This window comes from Phodopus roborovskii, unplaced genomic scaffold, assembly GCF_943737965.1.
Source record: "Phodopus roborovskii unplaced genomic scaffold, PHOROB, whole genome shotgun sequence".
In the NCBI taxonomy this organism is placed as follows: Eukaryota; Metazoa; Chordata; class Mammalia; order Rodentia; family Cricetidae; genus Phodopus; species Phodopus roborovskii.
Genome location: NW_026126516.1, coordinates 3256445 through 3275053, shown reverse-complemented (window position 1 = coordinate 3275053; position 18609 = coordinate 3256445). Strand labels below are relative to the sequence as shown.

Genomic DNA, 18609 nt, shown 5'->3' with positions numbered 1-18609 from the left:
AAATCCTTAATGGTGAAGCATCATTGTCATAGCTGCTGTGAGCTACCCAGCTCCGCCCTTGCAGCCTTGACTTTGTCTCCTCTTCAGTTACCTCCTGACCAGCATGGCTTCCTGGCTGGGGTTGTGTCTTAGCCCCTTTATAAGTGTCTCCCTTCAAAACCCATTCATTGTATACTTAACTGAGGGTACATTTTGTGATGTGTCTAGCAACACAGCGCTGAGAAAGCTCATAAGAAGGGGTGAAAATGGAAGGGTAAACAGTGGCATGCTTGACTGTGACTCAAGATCTATTGAAGAAGGAGGAGGAGGAGGACAGGGTAGAGGAAGAGGAGGAGGAGGAAGAGGAGAAGGAGAAGACGACCAACACAGCTAGGCATGTAATCACACCACTTAGGAGGCAGAACACCAAGAATCTGAGCCCATCCCAGGCTTCAAAAACAGGGAAGACAGGAATATGAAGAGGTGGAAAGATGAGAAAACAGGGAAGATGGTAGTACACGCCTGTGGTCCCGATATTTGGGAGGGCGAGGAGGAAGGGATCAAATCTGAAGCCAGCTGAGCTCCTCTGTGAGATCTTAAAAATGAAGACGTAAAAGCAGGAGGAGGAAGGATGGGGAAGTTAGTCCCCACCAAGGTTTTGCAGTAGAGCTCTTAGAGCTAAATTGACCTCCCTGCCTCATCCCAACACAACTCACAACTCCAGGTCTGGAAGCTCAGAGCTGGGGTGATGAAGGCAGAAAGAAAGGAACTGTGGCTATTTTAGCCCAAGCGGCTGTGGCCACTAAACAGCCTGGGATGGACGTATCTGCTTTTTAAAACAGTCCTCGGGAGGAGCAGCACAGGAAATGCAGGGTTGTAAGGCGTGAGCTGCAGGTTGCTAATTATAACTGCCACTGTGCACTGAGTACTTGCTACATGCGGGGCTCGTGACATCTTCCTAGAAATGCCTACATTTAGATAAAGGATGCTGAGTGCCTCCCTGCTCATAGCTTCTTTCACGCATCTGCCCACAGCTGTGCTGGGAAGACCCCCCCCCCCCAATTCACGGATTAAGGAACCGTAACAAGGACATCAGACATCTTACTTGATGTCCCAAGAATAAAAATCTAGAACCTACAGTCATCCTGTCTATAATTCATGTCCTAAAGAAGGGGGGGGGGTGCAATGACAAATCAGCAAGGTCCCCCACAAGGCAATCAAGCCTGCAGTACCTTCTGCTAAAATACAGAGTCTCCACACCAATCTCTCCTTTATGAATAACAGTTTCTCTCCTGTTCATGGCCTTAAGCCATCTTCATTCAAAAACAGGTCATCCTAGGGTTTCAGCCAGTGACAATCATGCTCAAGAGTATGGAGAGAAGTTAAAGGCCTTCTGACAACACTCTGTCATGCCCGTATGCATCTCTACTGCCCAGGAGGACTCACCCCGAGAGCCCTCCCTTGCAGCTAATGGTGATGATCCCCATACCAAACAGCACAGGAATTCACCATACTCGCTCAGGAGATGGGCTGTTCCCCAAGTGCTGATGTCTCCAACTTGACCTAAAACACACACGTTACTTCATATATGTGTGTCATAATCATATGTGTACTACAGTACATCCATGTTGTATTGTGTATAAGCACAGGGTTTAGGGCAGTCTGTCCCCGCTACAAGCTCAGCCCAGCTCACAAAATCAGGGGGAAGCCAGGTGGTGGTGGTGCACGCCTTTAATCCCAGCATTCGGGAGGCAGAGGCAGGCCGATCTATGTGAGTTCTATGTAGGCCAGCCTGGTGGTCTACAGAGTGAATTTCGACACAGCCAGGGATACACAGATAAACCCTGTCTTGGAAGAAAAAAAAAAAAAAAAAAGCAAAACAAAGGGGATTCTAAATGTTTCAAATCATAGCTGTGGTCAAAGCAAGACTCACTTTTGGGGCACCCCCTGGCCTCCTCCCTACACTCTGTGTGGGGAAACCAGAAAGCTCCAGTGCTAGGCCTAGGCCTTCTCATTTCCCACTTCCTCCTCGGGCCACTCCACTGTAGTCACCCTGACCACGGAGTCTCACATCCTATGTCATCTGGACAACACATTCCTTCCGGGACTCTGACAAAGGTACCATCATTGCTACGCTCCAGACATAGGTGCCAGGGCCTGGAGGGGCGGAGCCTTTGCCCCTGCCACGCAACTGGCAGCAGGCAGAGGTGAAAGGTAACCAGGCTGCCAGGCTGTGTGGCTCCCACAGTCTGTGTCGAGTCCTGATGTCAGGGCCGGTGTGGTGTATGTGTGTGCATTTGTGCGTGTGTGTGTTTGTGCGTGTGTGTTAGAATTGCTGAGACAGGGAAACAGCCCAACCACTGGCCTTGCTCTAGTGCAGGACCTCAAGGCCAAGAGGTTTGGGAACATCGGAGTAATGTGAAGAGAGAACAAAATAGACAAACCACGGGCATCTCTGTGTTTGTGGTAAATGTGCAGGAATAAGGATTAAAGATTACATGGGTGATTTTGATTACCTTCAGGGCAAAGCTGGGTTTATTTACAGCCTAAAATGCAGAGGATTCTACCACGTGGCCCTTGGAGGAGACCAAGAACCTGAGATGTTAGTGCTCCCATTTCTGAATGGTCTGGTGTAATGAAGTTATTCTCAAGAGACACGTGTGCCCCTTCTCTGGGCTAGCACACTATTGGAGTCATTGACTCCAAGGAACTGAAGTGTCATTAGGAGAAGACAAAAGCTGGGGCCCTGGTGGCAGCTAGAGGAGGGCTCATTTCGGGCAGATTCCACAGTTCTGCTAACGCCCCAAACAACCTTGCAGGGCACACTGAGATCCAGACAATGATGGGGTCAAGGATGGGTCAGGGATGGTCACACCCCTTGGCCAGGACTGCTTACCTTCAACTTGAACCTCATGTGTGGACCCTGAAGCTTGACTTTCTGGGGGACCGTCACTGCGTCTCTTTATTTGTCCCCACACTGAGCCACTCTCGTCTTTTCATGATTACTTATCTGTTTAATTTGCCTATGGAGAGAACAAGCAGCCTAGCCCAGTTCAGTGGGGCCGCCAGGGCTCTAGTGACACTGTCCATCTGCCTTAACAAAACTTCACTCAACCAAACTGTCACAGGCTCCTGGGCCTTCTCAGAAGCCTCTCCATATACTTCCTGTTTTAGCAACAACCCCTCTAACTGTGGCAGGAACCTCTACCCCGTCTCTCTGATCACCATCTAGACCCAACGGGGTTTTTCTTGTTTCCCTTCCCTTAGAAGCAGCCAGCACCCCACTGAATCACCCAGCCACTGGCCCCCACCTTGCTATAAATTTCCACCAGTGCCAGCTGAATTGGGACTGGGCCAGCTCTGTACTGTGGGCCCTTTTCCATGCCTGCGATGCTTCTGAACTGGGTCTGTTTTAACCCTAGTACCTCCACCCCACTCCTGTTTTAACCCTACTCACCACCATCCTATTCCTGTCTGCCTTCCACGGGCTCTGAATTGGAAAGTGGTAATGGAATAAAACCACCACCCTGCCTGGCAAGGGGAGGGCTGTGTTTACGGTGCAGAGACCTAGATGTGATGGCCCCAAAGGCCTGGAGGACAGAAGAGCAGAGCAGGACTCTAGACAGTTCCTGGGCCCGTTCCACTATCCCCGCCACTCGAAAACCTCAGGCACCCTGCCTTGAACCAGGACTCTCTCCACAGGGCCCCGGGCACACCCCCTCCCGAGCACTCTTCCAATCCTACAAGCTAAAACTCACTCAAGGCAGTTGGGGCCCTAAGAGTTCAGGTAACTGATGTGTGGCAACCAAGCCCCAGGAGTCATGACTCTCAGTAAGAGGTGTGACAACTTTCTCTGAGGGTCACAAACACAGGCCAGAGACACCTTCCCCTGGCCATAAGAAAAATGATCCAGGTTTCTTGGAAAACAGGAGACCACCCAAACATCTCCACCCGTTCCAAGTCAAAGGACACCACTTACTCCAGTAGTTTAGTAAAACCACAGCACCGCTGCCCCCCCCATCCTCACCCCCTGACTCCACAGTCCTTTCCCAGCCCCACACCTCTACCCCTCATACTCAGGGAGCAACTCTTAGTTCATTAAAATCCAGCAGCTCTGCTTGCCTGGGCACACCATTGACTACATTTCCCAGTGTCCCTTGCAGGTGGGTTTGGTCATGTGACCGAGTTTTAGCCAATAAAATATGGGTACAAGAGTCAGCCAGACTCCTTTCCCAGTACAACAGTTGCCTTGAACCCAACCCTAAAATATGGAGGTCACATTCTGGAGGTGGCAGAGGAACAGGGTGCAGGCAGGGGCCCTGGGGGGAGGCACATCTTGCCTGAGCTTGGAAATTCGCTTTCTGCAACTTAAGCAGAGGCAGGGCTGACTTTCCACATGGCCACATTCCACATGACAGTAAATACCTTTCCACTTCTGTCTCTTATCTCACTTGATGCCCTGAAAGGCAAGTGCTGCGTGTTCCCGCGCCAGGAGATGCTCACTCCGAAACCACGTGACAAGTATGTGACGGGCACATGTGTTTTGTCCATGTGGTCCCAGTCTCTGGAAAGACCCCTCCCAGGACGGGGAACCTGCCCTGCTTTCCTTATGTAGAAAACCAGCCTTTGATTGAACTAACACAAGCAGCTTCACAGATTCAGTTCCTAGTACTAAAGCTTCCTCCTCTTAGATGCCAGCTTCTTCCCACAGAAAGGAGGATCTGGGTCTGCCACACCCCTCCACAGGAGTCCCTGTCAAGCGATGTTAGGACAAAGCAAGCGGTATTTGTTTGCTGTTTGCCCTGCTCTAGCACAAGCCCCACCCACCTGACTGGAGACCCCCGAGGCCAGGGCCTCCACCTTATTCATCTATGTATTCTCTCAGTAGCAGGAGAGTATTTACTGTAGCTTCCCTAGCTGCTGTCACTTGCGGCTGATGAGGGTGACAAGGTTCAGGGAACACCCTTGTTTCTATGGGTATCAGCTGGTGCTTGGAATGAATCCTTCCCCCCAAGACAGGGTTTCTCTTTGTAACAGCTCTACCTGTCTTGGAAACTTGTTTTGTGGACCAGGCTGGCCTCGAACTCAAGAGATTCACCTGTTTCTGTCTCCTAAGTGCTGGGATTAAAGGTGTGTGCCACCACCGCCCAGCTTTATCCTATGGATTCTTGTTACTGGCTTCTTGGATTTTAAAACCCAACATGTGAACGCATGGCCTTGGAAAGGAGGCATGCTGATTCAAAGGGGTGAGCCTAGGCCAGAAGAGATCCAAAGCCCCAAGATGCCTTTATCAGTACAAACCCACCCTGGGACCCAGGCATGGTGGTGTGCACCTCTAAGCTTGATACTGAGAGGATGAGGTAGGGGGCTATGAGTTTGAGGCCAACCTGAATTAAAGACCCCCAAACAGGCTCCCCACTAGCCCAGCTCTGTTCTGGCAGTCCTGTGCACACCCAGAACGTCTGCCTTTAGAAGTGCTTACACATGTGACCCTTAAGACTCCGGGACAGGTAGGACAGTGACTGTTAGATTCATTTGATAAAAGGAAAAGTCTGAGTGTCTTCATGCCACCCCCTGGCCACCATGTGAGAATGTACTAATGTGCCCCTGGAACCCAGGGCCAGACATTTTATTCCCTCCTCTTTCTTCCCATTCTCTATCTTCCTTTGTGCTCACACACAAGAGAACTCAACTGCAAACCAACCAAGACATAGGCAGAGAAAGTGAAAATTAACAGTGACTTTGCTTGACGTTTTAAAATAGAGCCTTTCTAGTTTGACATTTGTGACCTAACATTGCATAGCTGCGCCTTCAAGTTGCAGCGAACCTTCCTGCCACCGTCTCATGGGGCTAGGAATACAAGCATGTGCTACCATGTCTGGTAATTTTAACATCTGAGTGACCAGCTGTGTTTAAAACAAACCTGGTCAAGGTCAAGTCCATATAATGTGGGCATAGGAGACATATCAACTAACACATGTCTCCTCTCACACTCTTACCTAATCCCAACTACCTTGGACCCAACCATAAAATGATGATTTTCCCCATTCTAGTTTTACGCATGGGGGCAGAGTGGAGGGTTTGTGGCTAGCAGATTCTACTGCTGCAGCTTGGAGGGAGGAAGCTGAGGCGAGAACTTACTAGATTTTTCTTCTTTGATGGGGTACTCCAGGACCGAGGTGGAGTCGTCTTTCAGGGAAGGGAAATGGACACACAGCACCAGGCATTTCCGGCTGCTGTCCCGGCACACTAGGAACGTCTGCAATGGTAGAAGCAAAGGCTCAGTGAATCGGAAGCTCTGGTGGAGGAAAGAGGGGCAGGAAGGTGGAAATCATCCAAAGAGTATGTGAAACGACCCTGAAGGGGAAGTGGTCACACTTGAGGCAAGTGGACCTGACCCACATCCAAACTGGAGACCCTAGAGTTTCAGTTTCTCCACTGCTGAGGCAAGGAGTGGGGGTGGGGCTCTGTATGAGGGTGGTCCAGGCTCAGAAAAGCCCTGATGGTTGCAGTCGGTTAAATTTTAACTCATGCTCTAGCACCCAGATGATTTGGGGTAGGAGGGGCTGGAGGTGGGAATGCCTGATGGAAGCAATCACAGGTATCAGAAAATTCATACTTTTTTCCCCCTTTGAAAGCAAAAAAAAAAAAAAAAAAAAAAACCAGCCATGCAGTGGTGGCGCAAGCTTTTAATCCCGGCACTCAAGAGTAAGATGTAGGCTGATCTCTGTGAGTTCGAAGCCCACCTGGTCTGCAGAGCTAGTTCCAGAACAGCTAGGACTACCAGAGAAACTCCCATCTCAAAAACAACAACAACAACCCAAAAACAAGCAAGCAAGCAAACAAACCAAACAAACAAAACCCTCAATAAAGCTAATATTTTGTTTGGATTTTATGGTGCTGGAGAGTGAACGCAGAGCCTCTCGCACGCACGCTAAGTAGCAAGGCCCTTCCACTAATTAAGTCCCAGCCCCAGCCTTACTTTCACTATTCTTTGAGACAAGGTCTCACTAAGATGCCTGGGCTGGACTTGAACATGTTCTGTAACCCACAAGAGCCTTTGCTTGAACTTTTTTTTTGATCCTCCTATTTATCCTCCTGAGTAGCTTGAATTACAGAGCTTTGCTATTAGTCCCTGCTAAAAGAAGCAACCAGTTAACCTGGAACTCTCTGGCAGAATTGTCAGGGTACATCATATACTTAACTGGTTCTACTTTCTCCATCACCCCATGGTGTGAGTTTTGCTTTTGCCCCTATTTTACAGGTAAGAAACAAAGAGACCCTTGACCATCACTGCCCAATACTACGGGAGGATGTAGTGACTAACTCAATGCCTGCCTAAACCACAGGATAAACTCAGGAAGGTTGGCCCGCCCAGGACATTAAACAATGACAGTTTGCAACAACAGAGAGGCCTCTGGGGACAGCGTCTCAGGATACTCAGGGCCTTCACCACACAAGGGCTCTCTGCACTGACCTGAAAGGAAGTTCTTTGAGGCTGTCTTCTGTTGCAGATCCTGTCTGAGCTGACAGAACCAACAGACAACCCTCTGGGCCAGGGGCCATGTGTGTCTGTGCTCTACTAAGCCAGAACTGGCTGACCACGGACAGCTCAGAACCCGTACCAACTATTTAGACTAAGCTGTGTCACTTGTGACCACTTAGTGGCTCTACTCCAAATGGTCCACAGAGACAGTGGCCTCCCAGGTGCAATCACAATGAGAAAGGCCTCTCCTTTGTTACAAATTGTTGTTTAATACTGTCCCTTTCAGGCTCAGCTGGCCCTTCCCAGCTCATCCCAGGTGATACCTTCTGGAATATTCCCAGCCTCCTCAAATACACTGCTGATGGGAGATGTCATTCTGTAAATATTTTTCTCATACTGGTTAATGAATAAAGCACTGTTGGCCAATAGGAAAGAAAGAGAGGAGGGACTAGGAGACAAGGAGGAAATAGGAAGTAGTAAGAGGGGTCAGAGGTAGAGACCTAAGAGAACAGAGGTTCTGGCCCACTCTCCGGTAAGAAGAGACCACGTGGAAACACTTAGATGAATAGAAATGGGTTAATAATTAAGACAGAGCTAGCCGATAAGAAACAAGTAACTGGCCAACAGCATTATACCTAATACAGGGTCTCTGTGTGTTATTTGGGGTTATTTGGGGCCGGCATAGCGACGGGACCAGGGGGGCTGGCGGAGAAACCTTACTCACACACTGCCAAAGGAAGGAAGCACTTGGTCTGTGTCTCCATTCCCTCCATCATCACTCTGCCCCTGGACTCTGTCTCCTGGGCTCAGGTCCCAAACAGCTCAGCTGGAATTCCCAAGACAGGAGTGTGGCCAAGCTGTTGAGGGCTGGCTGAGGAGCAAGGACACCAGGACATCCCCAAGTGTGGGAGGCTCTGGAGAAGACCTCTCCCTACGTTCCAAATGCTGCTGCCATGGCTACTGCTTATTAATCCCACCATGACACTGCCAGATCACCCTAGCATGAGTGTAGTGTTATTAATAAAGCACACATGAGCTCATTGCCCCTGAGCCACTGTAGCTGACACGTACCAGTTCCCCAGTCAGCCCCAAACATGAACTTACATGCTAATTCTACAGGGGGTGTGGTTATGAGGAAACAGGTAAGAAGAGCCAAGTAATGTTTAAGATAGAACAAGAAATGCTAGAAATGGTTTATTATTGTTATTATTATTTGGTTTTTTTTGAGACAGGGTTTCTCTGTGTAGCTTTGGAGGCTGTCCTGGAACTTGCTCTCTTGAACTCACAGAGATCCAGCACCTGGCTCTGCCTCCCAAGTGCTGGGGTTAAACAGATATGGGTTTGAAACTCAGGCTGTTGGACTCTGGGTCCCAGGCTCTTAAAGGTTGTTCCTTCGTGAGTATGCATGGCCCTTCTGGAAGTTAGCTGAAGTGAGAAACGGGTGTGTGTGTGTGGGGGGGGGTCAACCTCTCTTCTGGGCAGGGTGAAGGGAACAAGAGAAGAAGTGGAGAGGAGGGAAGAGGAGTAGCTCGTCTATCTGCTTGTTTCTAGATGCTTCCATTACGCCTCACTCCCTGCCCAGAGACAATGGTCGAGACACTGAACTTTAACTGTCCTAAAGATGTCTCTCAAATATGAAGTCACGTTGTTTCTTCGACAGAGGTTCAAGGTCAATTTATCTCCTTGCCCATAGGTCCATGGGAACCAGCGGGACTGGAGGAAATGCGTGTGAATGAGTGTGTGAGTGGGTGTGGCACAATATGAAATACAGCTGGTCTTTGTTTCCAGTCCTTGGTACAGAGCTTCAAAACCCTGGGAACTTCCTGAGGCAGGCGGGGGCATCTGTCATTTGTAAGGACCTTTTCCAACCAGGCATGGTGCTATGCTAGCAGGAGGCTCTTATGCCCTGGGTTTCAGAGGCGGGCTGAAAGGGATTCCAGGCTGGACCTGCCAGCCCCACCCTGACCTAGGGGAGGTGGGCAGGCTTGGGATGGGTATCCTTACACAGTCTTTTTCATTCTTGCCCAGGCAATGAGACCTCAGTAGAATGTTGCTGGCTAGATCTGGTAGCAAGGGCCTGAAATGGTTTTGTTTTCATCTTTCATTTTGGACCAGAGCTGTTTGTACCTGGAGAAATTTCCCATCATGCCTATGAGGTTGCATCTTATTTGGTCAAAGCAAAAAACTTCCAAGGCTAGGTGGGCAGCCCAGGGGCCATCCTAGGCACCTGCAGCCAAGGTCCTTACCCCAGCTCCCACCCCAACAGAGCTGAGGAGTGCAGGCAGAAGATCAGAGACCTGGAAATGGACCAAGTTTCGTTTATGAGCCATGGGAAACCGTAGCTCGTCATTCCTCTGACTTACATCATGGCCATGGCAAGGCCCAGATAGCATTTCTCAAGGCTGGTCACAGCTCAGAGTCACCTTGGGAGCTCTAAAAGCGTGCCAAGAGCTCCTCTTTCAGAGAGGAGACACACAACTTGGTGTCAATGGATGGATTAGCTTCTCAAGCACTGAAGGGGGGAGATCCAAATGTCCCAGCCCCACACAGAGTACCCCCACTCAAGGCCCAGCAGGTCAGAGGATGTTAGATGGAAGAATACTAGATTTTTCAGCCAAGCCAAAGGACTAAGCTGAGGGCTGGCGCTGTAATATTTGGGGCCTCTGAAGTCAGCCAGTGATGGAATTGAATGAGCTGCTACTCAGGGTTTGTGTTCCCCTCACAGGGTTGATTCCTAAGTGTGGATGAATGTAGAGTGTAGTGTGTTCCTGTTCACAGGGCTGCCACAGGGGTGAGAGAGGGGACCGGTACTGATCCTCCCCACCATTTTCAATGCTACCTTTCTCCTGGTCTCAGCTTCAGCCCACCAGAGGGAAATAGGACTTCCCCGTATACCCAAGGAACTTGTCGGAAGGGAATTAGCACTGTTGCCATCTGCCAAACCATCGTCTGCCGTTCCGTCGGACGGCATGCATTCCCACAGCTCTTAAGCTAAACCCTCTCTACCACAGAGACTTTTCTCATTGAAGAGTATCTAGTCATCCTCTGAGAGCCATCATACTCTCACCACGGCCCGTGTCCCACTCCCCCGTAAATAGAGAAATAAATAAATGAAAACTCTCAGCCCAGAAATGAGGACAACTCAATAGTAACATAACCAGGTCACATAAAGACCTTGGCTTCTAGGAGAGTTCCTTAACCAAAGGAAGCAGAAGTCCTTGGAGACACAGGATGTGGCTGGACCCTGGGCTGAGGCGAGTGCACAAGATAACAGCATCTTGTATGGCCAGAAAATAAGGAAGTGCTCCAAACAGAAAGCAGGCAAGGACACCTGCATTCACAATCACAGAGTGTTGGGGCCAAAGGGACCCAAGAACCATGTCCTTGATTGCTTTCTATTGCTGTGACAAACACTGTGACCAGAAGTATCTTGGGGAGGAAAAAGATTTCATCTTATCACTCATGGTCCATTATTGAAGGAAGTCAAGGCAGGAACTCAAGGCTGGGACCTGAACACAGGAGGCAGGGTGCACCGCCCCTCTTTAGAGCGGAGGGGCTTCCCTTCCAAAGAGTAACAGGGAAAGGGGAGGGTAAGAGTGAGGTGTGGGAGAGAGAGGTCCCAAACTGGCAGGGGGCAAGCAAAGCCAACACCATCAGGACAAGTTGCATTGCTATTGTGCAGGAAATGTCCCCTACAGATTCATGTGTTGAAGACTTAAAGCCGAGGTCCCTGACTTAGGGTGTTCATTCAGAGGCTCTGGGAACCTTAGATGTGGCTTGACTAAAGGAAACAGGCAATTGAGGGTGGGTCCTTATATGACCCTGGCTCCTTCCTGTTTGGCTGTGTGTGTTCCTGTCCACTATGAGGCGATGGGCTCTGCTGTTACTTCCTGTCCACTATGACACGATTGGCTTTGCTGTTACTTCCTGTCCACCAAGAGTTGTTAGACTTTGCTTCATCACTTCCTGACTGCTGTGAGTTGATAGGCTTTGCTCTATCACTTCCTGTCCACCATGGGGTGATGGGCATTACTTCCTGTCTACAAAGGGGTACTGGGCTTTGCCTATCATTGGCTCTGTCATACTGTTCAGCATCACTTCAGGTCCACAGCAGTGTTAACTAAATACGAGCTAAGGTCTCTCAAACCATGAACCCATGTAAATCCTTGTCTTTTAAAAGGTCTCTCTCAAACTCATCACAGCAACAAAAACCATGGCTAACATAGGACCTTTGAATGATGGGCTGGCACTGGCTTTGCCCCTGTTACTCCACCCAGGTTGGTCAATCTACACGTAACCACTAGACAAACTCCAACGGAGGACATCCTGCTAAAAGCCTAATCTGTCCTCAAATCTGTCTGAAAAACAATCTGTCACCACCAAGAGGAGTCAAAGGAGTATGCTGAATGCATGGCATATGCGTCCTGGAGAGGTCCTAGAGCAGACAGAGGACATCAGACTTTAGCTGACACTAATGTATCAGGACTGGTACAGTAACTGTGGCAAGTGTTGGTTAGCTGCTGGGGGGGGGGGGAGCCTGCGAGTGGGTGGGCACAGGGCATGCTCTGTTCTCAGGGTACAGGGCACTCTCTGTTCTATGCTTGCAACTTTTCCATAGCTCTAAAGCCATTCTCACTAAAATAACAAACCAGCCTGAGTGCAGAACAAATAAAGGCAACTTTCTGACTGCCCTGTTGCTGGATACATTGATTTTGTTTTCCTTTTAAAAAGGGCCACAGTGTTCCCAACTCCTTATCAGAGAAGAGGCTGCTTGGGAGTAGAGGCAGGTCCTGGGGAAGGAAGTAGATGTGGCCAAGGTCACACAGACTGGGGGCTAGAGAGCTGGCTCCAGGCACGACAAAGGCTGCCTCTCACAGTGCTTCGGGAGGTGGACTCAGGAGATCTCTGGAATGTCTTACAGCACAGGGACCACCCATGGTGTCTGTGGTTTTCAAACTAGTGTATCACCACACTGGTTCTGTGGGAACCATAGTGTGCAAAGGGCTTTCCCAGCATCTCTGAAGATCTCACTATGAGCCTCTCCTCCCTTTTTCTTTGGAATAGAGTCTTACACTGTGGTTTAGGCTGGCCTACAACTCCCTGAACTATATTCCCCAACCCCACTCTTCCTAACTGTGTGACTTTAGGCAAACGAGTCAACATCTCTGTACCCCAACTGGAAAAGGTGGATACTGATTGTGCCTAGCAGACAGGGACCAAGGTACAAGAATCAAATAATATGGGCAGTGGCCATCTTAGCTTAAGTAAGAAGTTGTGGTCATTGCCTCTCAGAATATATCCCTGTCCTTAGCTAACACACCTGAATCTCTATACAACCTGCTCACATCCTCCTCTACTCTCTAAACCATTCTGGGACCATTCGTCATCTCTGAGCCAGGCCAGTGATGTGTAAATGGGGGTTATGCTGTACCATTTAGAGTCTACACTGTTCAGTGTAGATGAACTGTCCCCCAAAACGTTTTCTATCCATAGTTAATGTGCAGGTAAAATATGGTGTTCTGAGGGTGACTGTGTTTGCTTTTTTCCTGTTTCTCCTTTGCTGGCCTAGTCCCCACTCACTAGCCTCATAACCTGAGGTAGGTGAGTGACCTCACTCCCCAGGGCTAGCAGCCTTGCTATTCACTCTGCACTGGGCCATCCCTAGACTCCTAGCTTCCAGTCCTGCCTCCTGAAGCCAGCTCCACATCCCTTTAACGCAGGGCTGTTCCCGGCAGGGAATTGTTCTCACAGAACAGGCAGAGAGAGAGGGCTGGAAAAATGAACTGTCAAACCTCTGTAATTATAATAGACGGATTAACAGCACGAAGCTTCCAGACCATCAGGCTGGTCTGCTCTGAGGTGTGTGCTCCACGCTGCTTTCCAGGGGGGGGGGGGGTCAGTTAGTGTGGATAACCTCTGCCAACCTCGTTTCTTGATTCTTTTCTGGATACCAGTGGCTCTAAAAGGCCGGCACTGAGGAAACACTCAGGCCTCCTCACAGTTCCTGAAATAGGATAAAAGCAGAGCCTTCTTGATGACAAGATGACATCTGGACAGCACAGGGATGGTGCTCACAAACAATCCAAACAGCCATCTCTGCCCTTAGGGGCCTGGAAGATGTCAGGTTCTTGTGCTTTTTGAAGAAAGGATGGTACAGGGAGTTGGGGTGCTTGCTAAACACAGCATTTATGATACCACTGAGCCTACCTCTAGCCACAGAAATACTTCTGACAAGGCCACGTCTGTTGCCCTGGTTGTGATATGACTCCCATCAAATATTCTTCCAGGGGCTGGGGTGGGGTGGATCTGTTCCTTACTGCTCCGTGACTAGGCTCTCGTTCCCACAAACTGGGCATACCCTTCCTGACAGCCAGCTGTGGTAGTTTGAATGATGAATGCCCCCATAGGGTCAGGCATTTGAATACTTGGTCCCCAGTTGGGGGCATTTTTGGGGTAGATTCAGGAGGCATGGCCTTGCTGGAGGAAGGATGCCACTGGGGTGGGCCTTGAGTGTAAGGGACTTTTCTATAGCCAGATTTCTCCTTCTGCTTCTGCGCTTGTCGGTCATGATGTTAACTCTTACTATTCCACACCTGCCAGTTCTCCTCCATGACAGACTCTTTCTGGAACCGTAAGCCCAAATAAACTCTTCCTTTTGTGAGTTGTCTGGGTCACAGTGTTTGTCACAACAACAGAAAAGCAGACAACACACGAGCACCAGCTTGCTCCTTGGCCCACCTGTAAGCTGCTTCCTCAGGAGAATGGAGCAGTGAATCCTGCCTCACAGGGGGAGGTACAGGCTGCTCTGGGTACCTGTTGCGTGGGCCCCAGTCACTGAAGGACTGGAGACCTTTAGAGAGGAATAAACGGTAGGTTTTTCTTCTGGACCACATCACCTCCCTGCCTCCCTGCTTCCTGCCACGGACCCCTTGGGGAAGAAGGCATCTATGGACACTCAGGCTGACCTCTGGGCACCTTCCCAGCCCTCCACTCACTTAGTGGCAGGATGGCTGACTTGGCTAGGTCCTCTGGCTTCCAGTCCTCTGGCTTCCAGTCCTCCCACATCAGGCATAAGTGACAGCTCTGTGCAGCTGATCTATTTGGGGCTAAGAGTCTGAGCCCCAAGCCTTAGACTGAGGTTGAGAAGTGCCTGAGACAGAGAAGTGCCACAAACCACACCCAGGTGAGAACAGCCAGGAAGCAAGAGTCCCCAGCGTCAAACAGACACAGTGTGACACAGATTCTAGGAGCACGACAGCCCAGGTTCAAATCCTGGCTCTGCTGCTCCCTCCCTGTGGCCCCTGGGAAGTAATAGCAATAGTTGCCTTAGGTAGTTTGGGGGTCATGGTCCACTCCTGAGAAGACAGTGGCAGAGAACCTGGGACACGATGGGGAATAGGGCTGCTAGGGTGTGGGACACTGTGGGAGACGCCTGAAGGGTACAACCCTGGTCTCTGTCAGATGATCCGGAAGCAGAGAGGGTCTTGGGGGAGGGGGAGTGGATAGGAGCTGCTTAATGGGAACAGGTGAAGAAAGAATGTCTCAGGACCAGATGGAGGTGGCAACTGCATGGCCCCAGAGCACACTAAACGCCTGTGGTGCACTTTAAATGTCTGTTTCGATGTGGTGTGATGCGATGTGTATTCTGCCTTAACATTTTTTAAAAAGCCTTCTGGGGAGTGAGTTGGCCTTGAGTAGGTGGAAAAATCCTTCATTAGACATTTTACTTCTGACAATTTTGTTCATTTCTGTCCAGCTTGTTTTTTTTTTTTTAAATAATGAATGCATGTATGGATCACTTTTATAATTAAAACAAATTACATGCTGTTTTTGAAAGGAATAGCATTTGAGAAAATATGTGTGCGGGGTGACAGGGGCAGGGGAGGCGCTCTGACTCATTCTATCAACTGTCACCTGGTCACCTCTGTCTATCCAGCCATCAATTTATTTATACTCCCACCCACCCACCCACCCATTTACCCACCTACCCACCCATTTACCCACCCTTTACCCACCCACCCACCCATTTACCCACCCACCCACCCATTTACCCACCCATCCATCCATTTACCCATCCACCCACCCATTTACCCATCCACCCACCCATTTACCCATCCACCCACCCATTTACCCATCCACCCACCCATTTACCCATCCACCCACCCATTTACCCATCCACCCACCCACCCATCCACCATCTACTGTTCACTCCATCTCCCCATGAACTGGGACAGCATATAGAGAGGAGATTATTAAAGCTCCCATTTCAAAGAAACAAAAATGAGTCCCAGAAACCTAGGGCCATTTGCCCACCTCAAAGCCCAACTTCAGGACATCTGCTGATGAGCCACATGGCCTCTCGATTTTGTCCATAAACAAGGGGCATATAAATCATGTTACCTCTGACACTCATGTCCCTGATCAGTGACCCAGCTCTCAAAGTCAGAGAGAGCCAGCACAGTCCTATAACTCTGGTGTCTGAATGCCCCAGAAGCCCCTGCTAGCACAAGCCTCACATCCCCACCATTCATCCCAGACAAACTCCATGTCAGACAAACAGAGGCAAGAAGAAGAGCAGAAAGCAGTTGTTTACATGCCCCCACTTCTGTAGGGTGCGATCCAGGGTGGACAGAACAGACTTACCCCAGCAACCTCCTGCTGCAGGATCTTGGCAGCCTCCGCCTGGCCTAGCCCTAGCTGCAGCCACACAGGGCAGGTCTTCACCAGCTTCTCCAGGACACTGATGCCCCGGCGTGAGATGCAGTTCTTTAGGGTGGTTGGCGGACGGAGCCTCATGCCGTCTTTCTCCTCATCTTCCTCTCCCTCTCCTTTGCCAGCATCTGGAGTAGCACTGAGAACAGGACACAGAATCAAACGGTCGGTGCACACTTCAGAGCCATGGAAGGGTGGACAACAACTAGGGATTGAATCAACCCTATTTGCTCATTTAACATCTGTGTGGCCAGGGCCCTTTTGGGGAATGGTATCAACAGTGAGTCTCCACCTAAGGCGTGTTATCATCATAGCAAGTAAGACAGACACAGCCGGCTAAGGCCCAAGAAGAGATTAAAAGTAACGGGAGTAGGGTGGGCACACTGGCCCAGGTGAACTCAAAGAAGCATGTTGGCATCTGAGTAGACCCCGAAGGAGGGTTTTGAAATCTTTTAGTAAAGAACAGCTGGCAGACGATGAGTTACACACATGACTTGTATACAGAGAGCTCCATTTTGACTTGCCCACGCCCATGTAGTTAGCGCCGTGAATGAGACCTGCACCACATGTGATTTGCCACATGTGGGTCACCGGGTTAAGAGTGATTGATTGGGCCATACTGAAAATATAGGCTGAGGTGACCACAGAGTGCAAAACAGAAGAGGGTGGGAACCCCACAAACCATCCGGGCATTTTCATTTCAGAGACAAAGGAGGTGCTAGGTGGAGTAGTTTGGATGGGACAACTGCAGGGGAAGGGCTAGGGGGGCTGGAAGGCCAAGGAGGACCCCAGCACACAGTGATTTTAGACTGAAAATGTCAGCTGTCTGGCGGAGAGGTGTCCAGGAGGAACTTCAGGGATGGGGGCAGGTATGAATGTGGAAGGTGAACTTCCAGGAGGACAGGGGACTTCCGGAGCTCTGGAGTCATTGGGAGCCTTGGCTGTAGGTATTGAAGCAGCTCCCCTAGAGTCCCAACGCTGAGGGAAGGACCCTCTAACACCCTGTTCCCTGCAGACTTATAGAGGTGGACACCTCCCCCCCCACACACACACACAGGGTCCTCTCTGCATCATGAGTTACAGACTGCTGCTTTCCAATGACCAAATGGAAACTTCCAGACTCTAGCTTTAGTCACGGGGACCTAACATTGTGCTTCCTGGCTCTAAAATCTTCTGCAGGTCCAACTTCCTAAAGAATTAAGGTCAGTGCCCTATTATTGAAGGCATTCTTATCCTGAAAGGAGCCCCACTAACACCCCACAAAGACAGCTGTCCATCACCTCTATAGAATCTACATTTCTTTTCCAAGTCTTCTGCTTGAACTGCCTGTAGTTCCCATAGGGCCCTTGACTCACTCCAGCAGATAAGAAAAACGCATGAGACAAGATGTCCAAAACAACCATTGTATTAAAAATAAAAATAGCTGAATTAGAGTTGAAAACGTCTACCCAGGTCTGGATGACTGGAAACAAAGCATTTTCCAGGCAAGCATGAGATCTGAACTTGATACTCAAGAATCTACATAGAAAGCTGGGCATGGTGGCACACACATTTGCAGTCTCGGCACTGAGGAAGTAGAGACAGGTAGATGCCTGGAGCTTGCTCTCTGGGCAGCTAGCTTAGCCTCCTTGGCAAGTTCTAGGTCAGTGAGAGATCTAGTGTCCAAGGGTTACTATTGCTGTGAAGAGATACCTTGACCACAGCAGCTCTCATAAAGGAGAGCATTTAATTGGGGTTTGCTCTCAGTTTTAGAGGCCGTCCACGGTTATGGCTGGGAGCGCGTGGCGGCAGGCAGGCAGACAGGCATGGTGCTGGAGAAGGAGCTGAGAGTTTTGCATGTGGACCCACAGTCGCAGGGAGGAAGAGGGTACTGGGCCTGGCTTGGGCTTTTGAAATCTCAAAGCTCTCCCTCCCCACAGTGACACACTTCCTCCTACAAGGACACACCCACCCCAACAAAACCACACCTCCTCCTAATTCTTTTCAAGTAGTGCCACTCCATGATGACTAAGCAAGAGAAATATATGAGCCCATAGGAGCCATTCTTATTTAAACCACCATATCCTGTCTCAAAAAGCAAGATGGAACATGCCTGAAGAAGAGCTCGTCCTCTGCCTTCCACACGCACGTGGACCTATGCATGTGCACACAGACACATGTACACACCTCTGCCAAGCAGCTTAACTTACAATAACTCAAAACTGGCCCAGGTACCCATTGATGGGAGGGGGGATGAAGAAGCTGGGTTCCCCACACAAGGGAACAGCTAGCAATAAAGAGATCCACCGATGATGAATAACCGCATGGGTGAATCACAAATGCCCTCACTAAATTAAATCCAGGGGCAAAGAAAACAGATGCCATGAATCAATGTGAAGTTCAAGCAGTGTATATTCACACCCGCGTGTTTATTTGGCTCATATCCATTTTAT

General features: G+C 49.7%; 1 protein-coding gene across 2 annotated transcripts in view; it reads right to left on the bottom strand.

Moving 5' to 3' along the window:
- Rin3 (Ras and Rab interactor 3) overlaps positions 1–18609 on the bottom strand; it is a 93368-nt gene that overhangs the window by 48112 nt on the left and 26647 nt on the right. For both annotated transcript variants that reach the window (XM_051196503.1, XM_051196502.1), the window contains exons 2-3: positions 16109–16316; positions 6121–6238 (exon numbers count right to left, since the gene is read on the bottom strand). In XM_051196503.1, coding sequence (XP_051052460.1) covers positions 6121–6238; positions 16109–16316 — 326 coding nt within the window. The remainder of the gene's footprint in view (positions 1–6120; positions 6239–16108; positions 16317–18609) is intronic.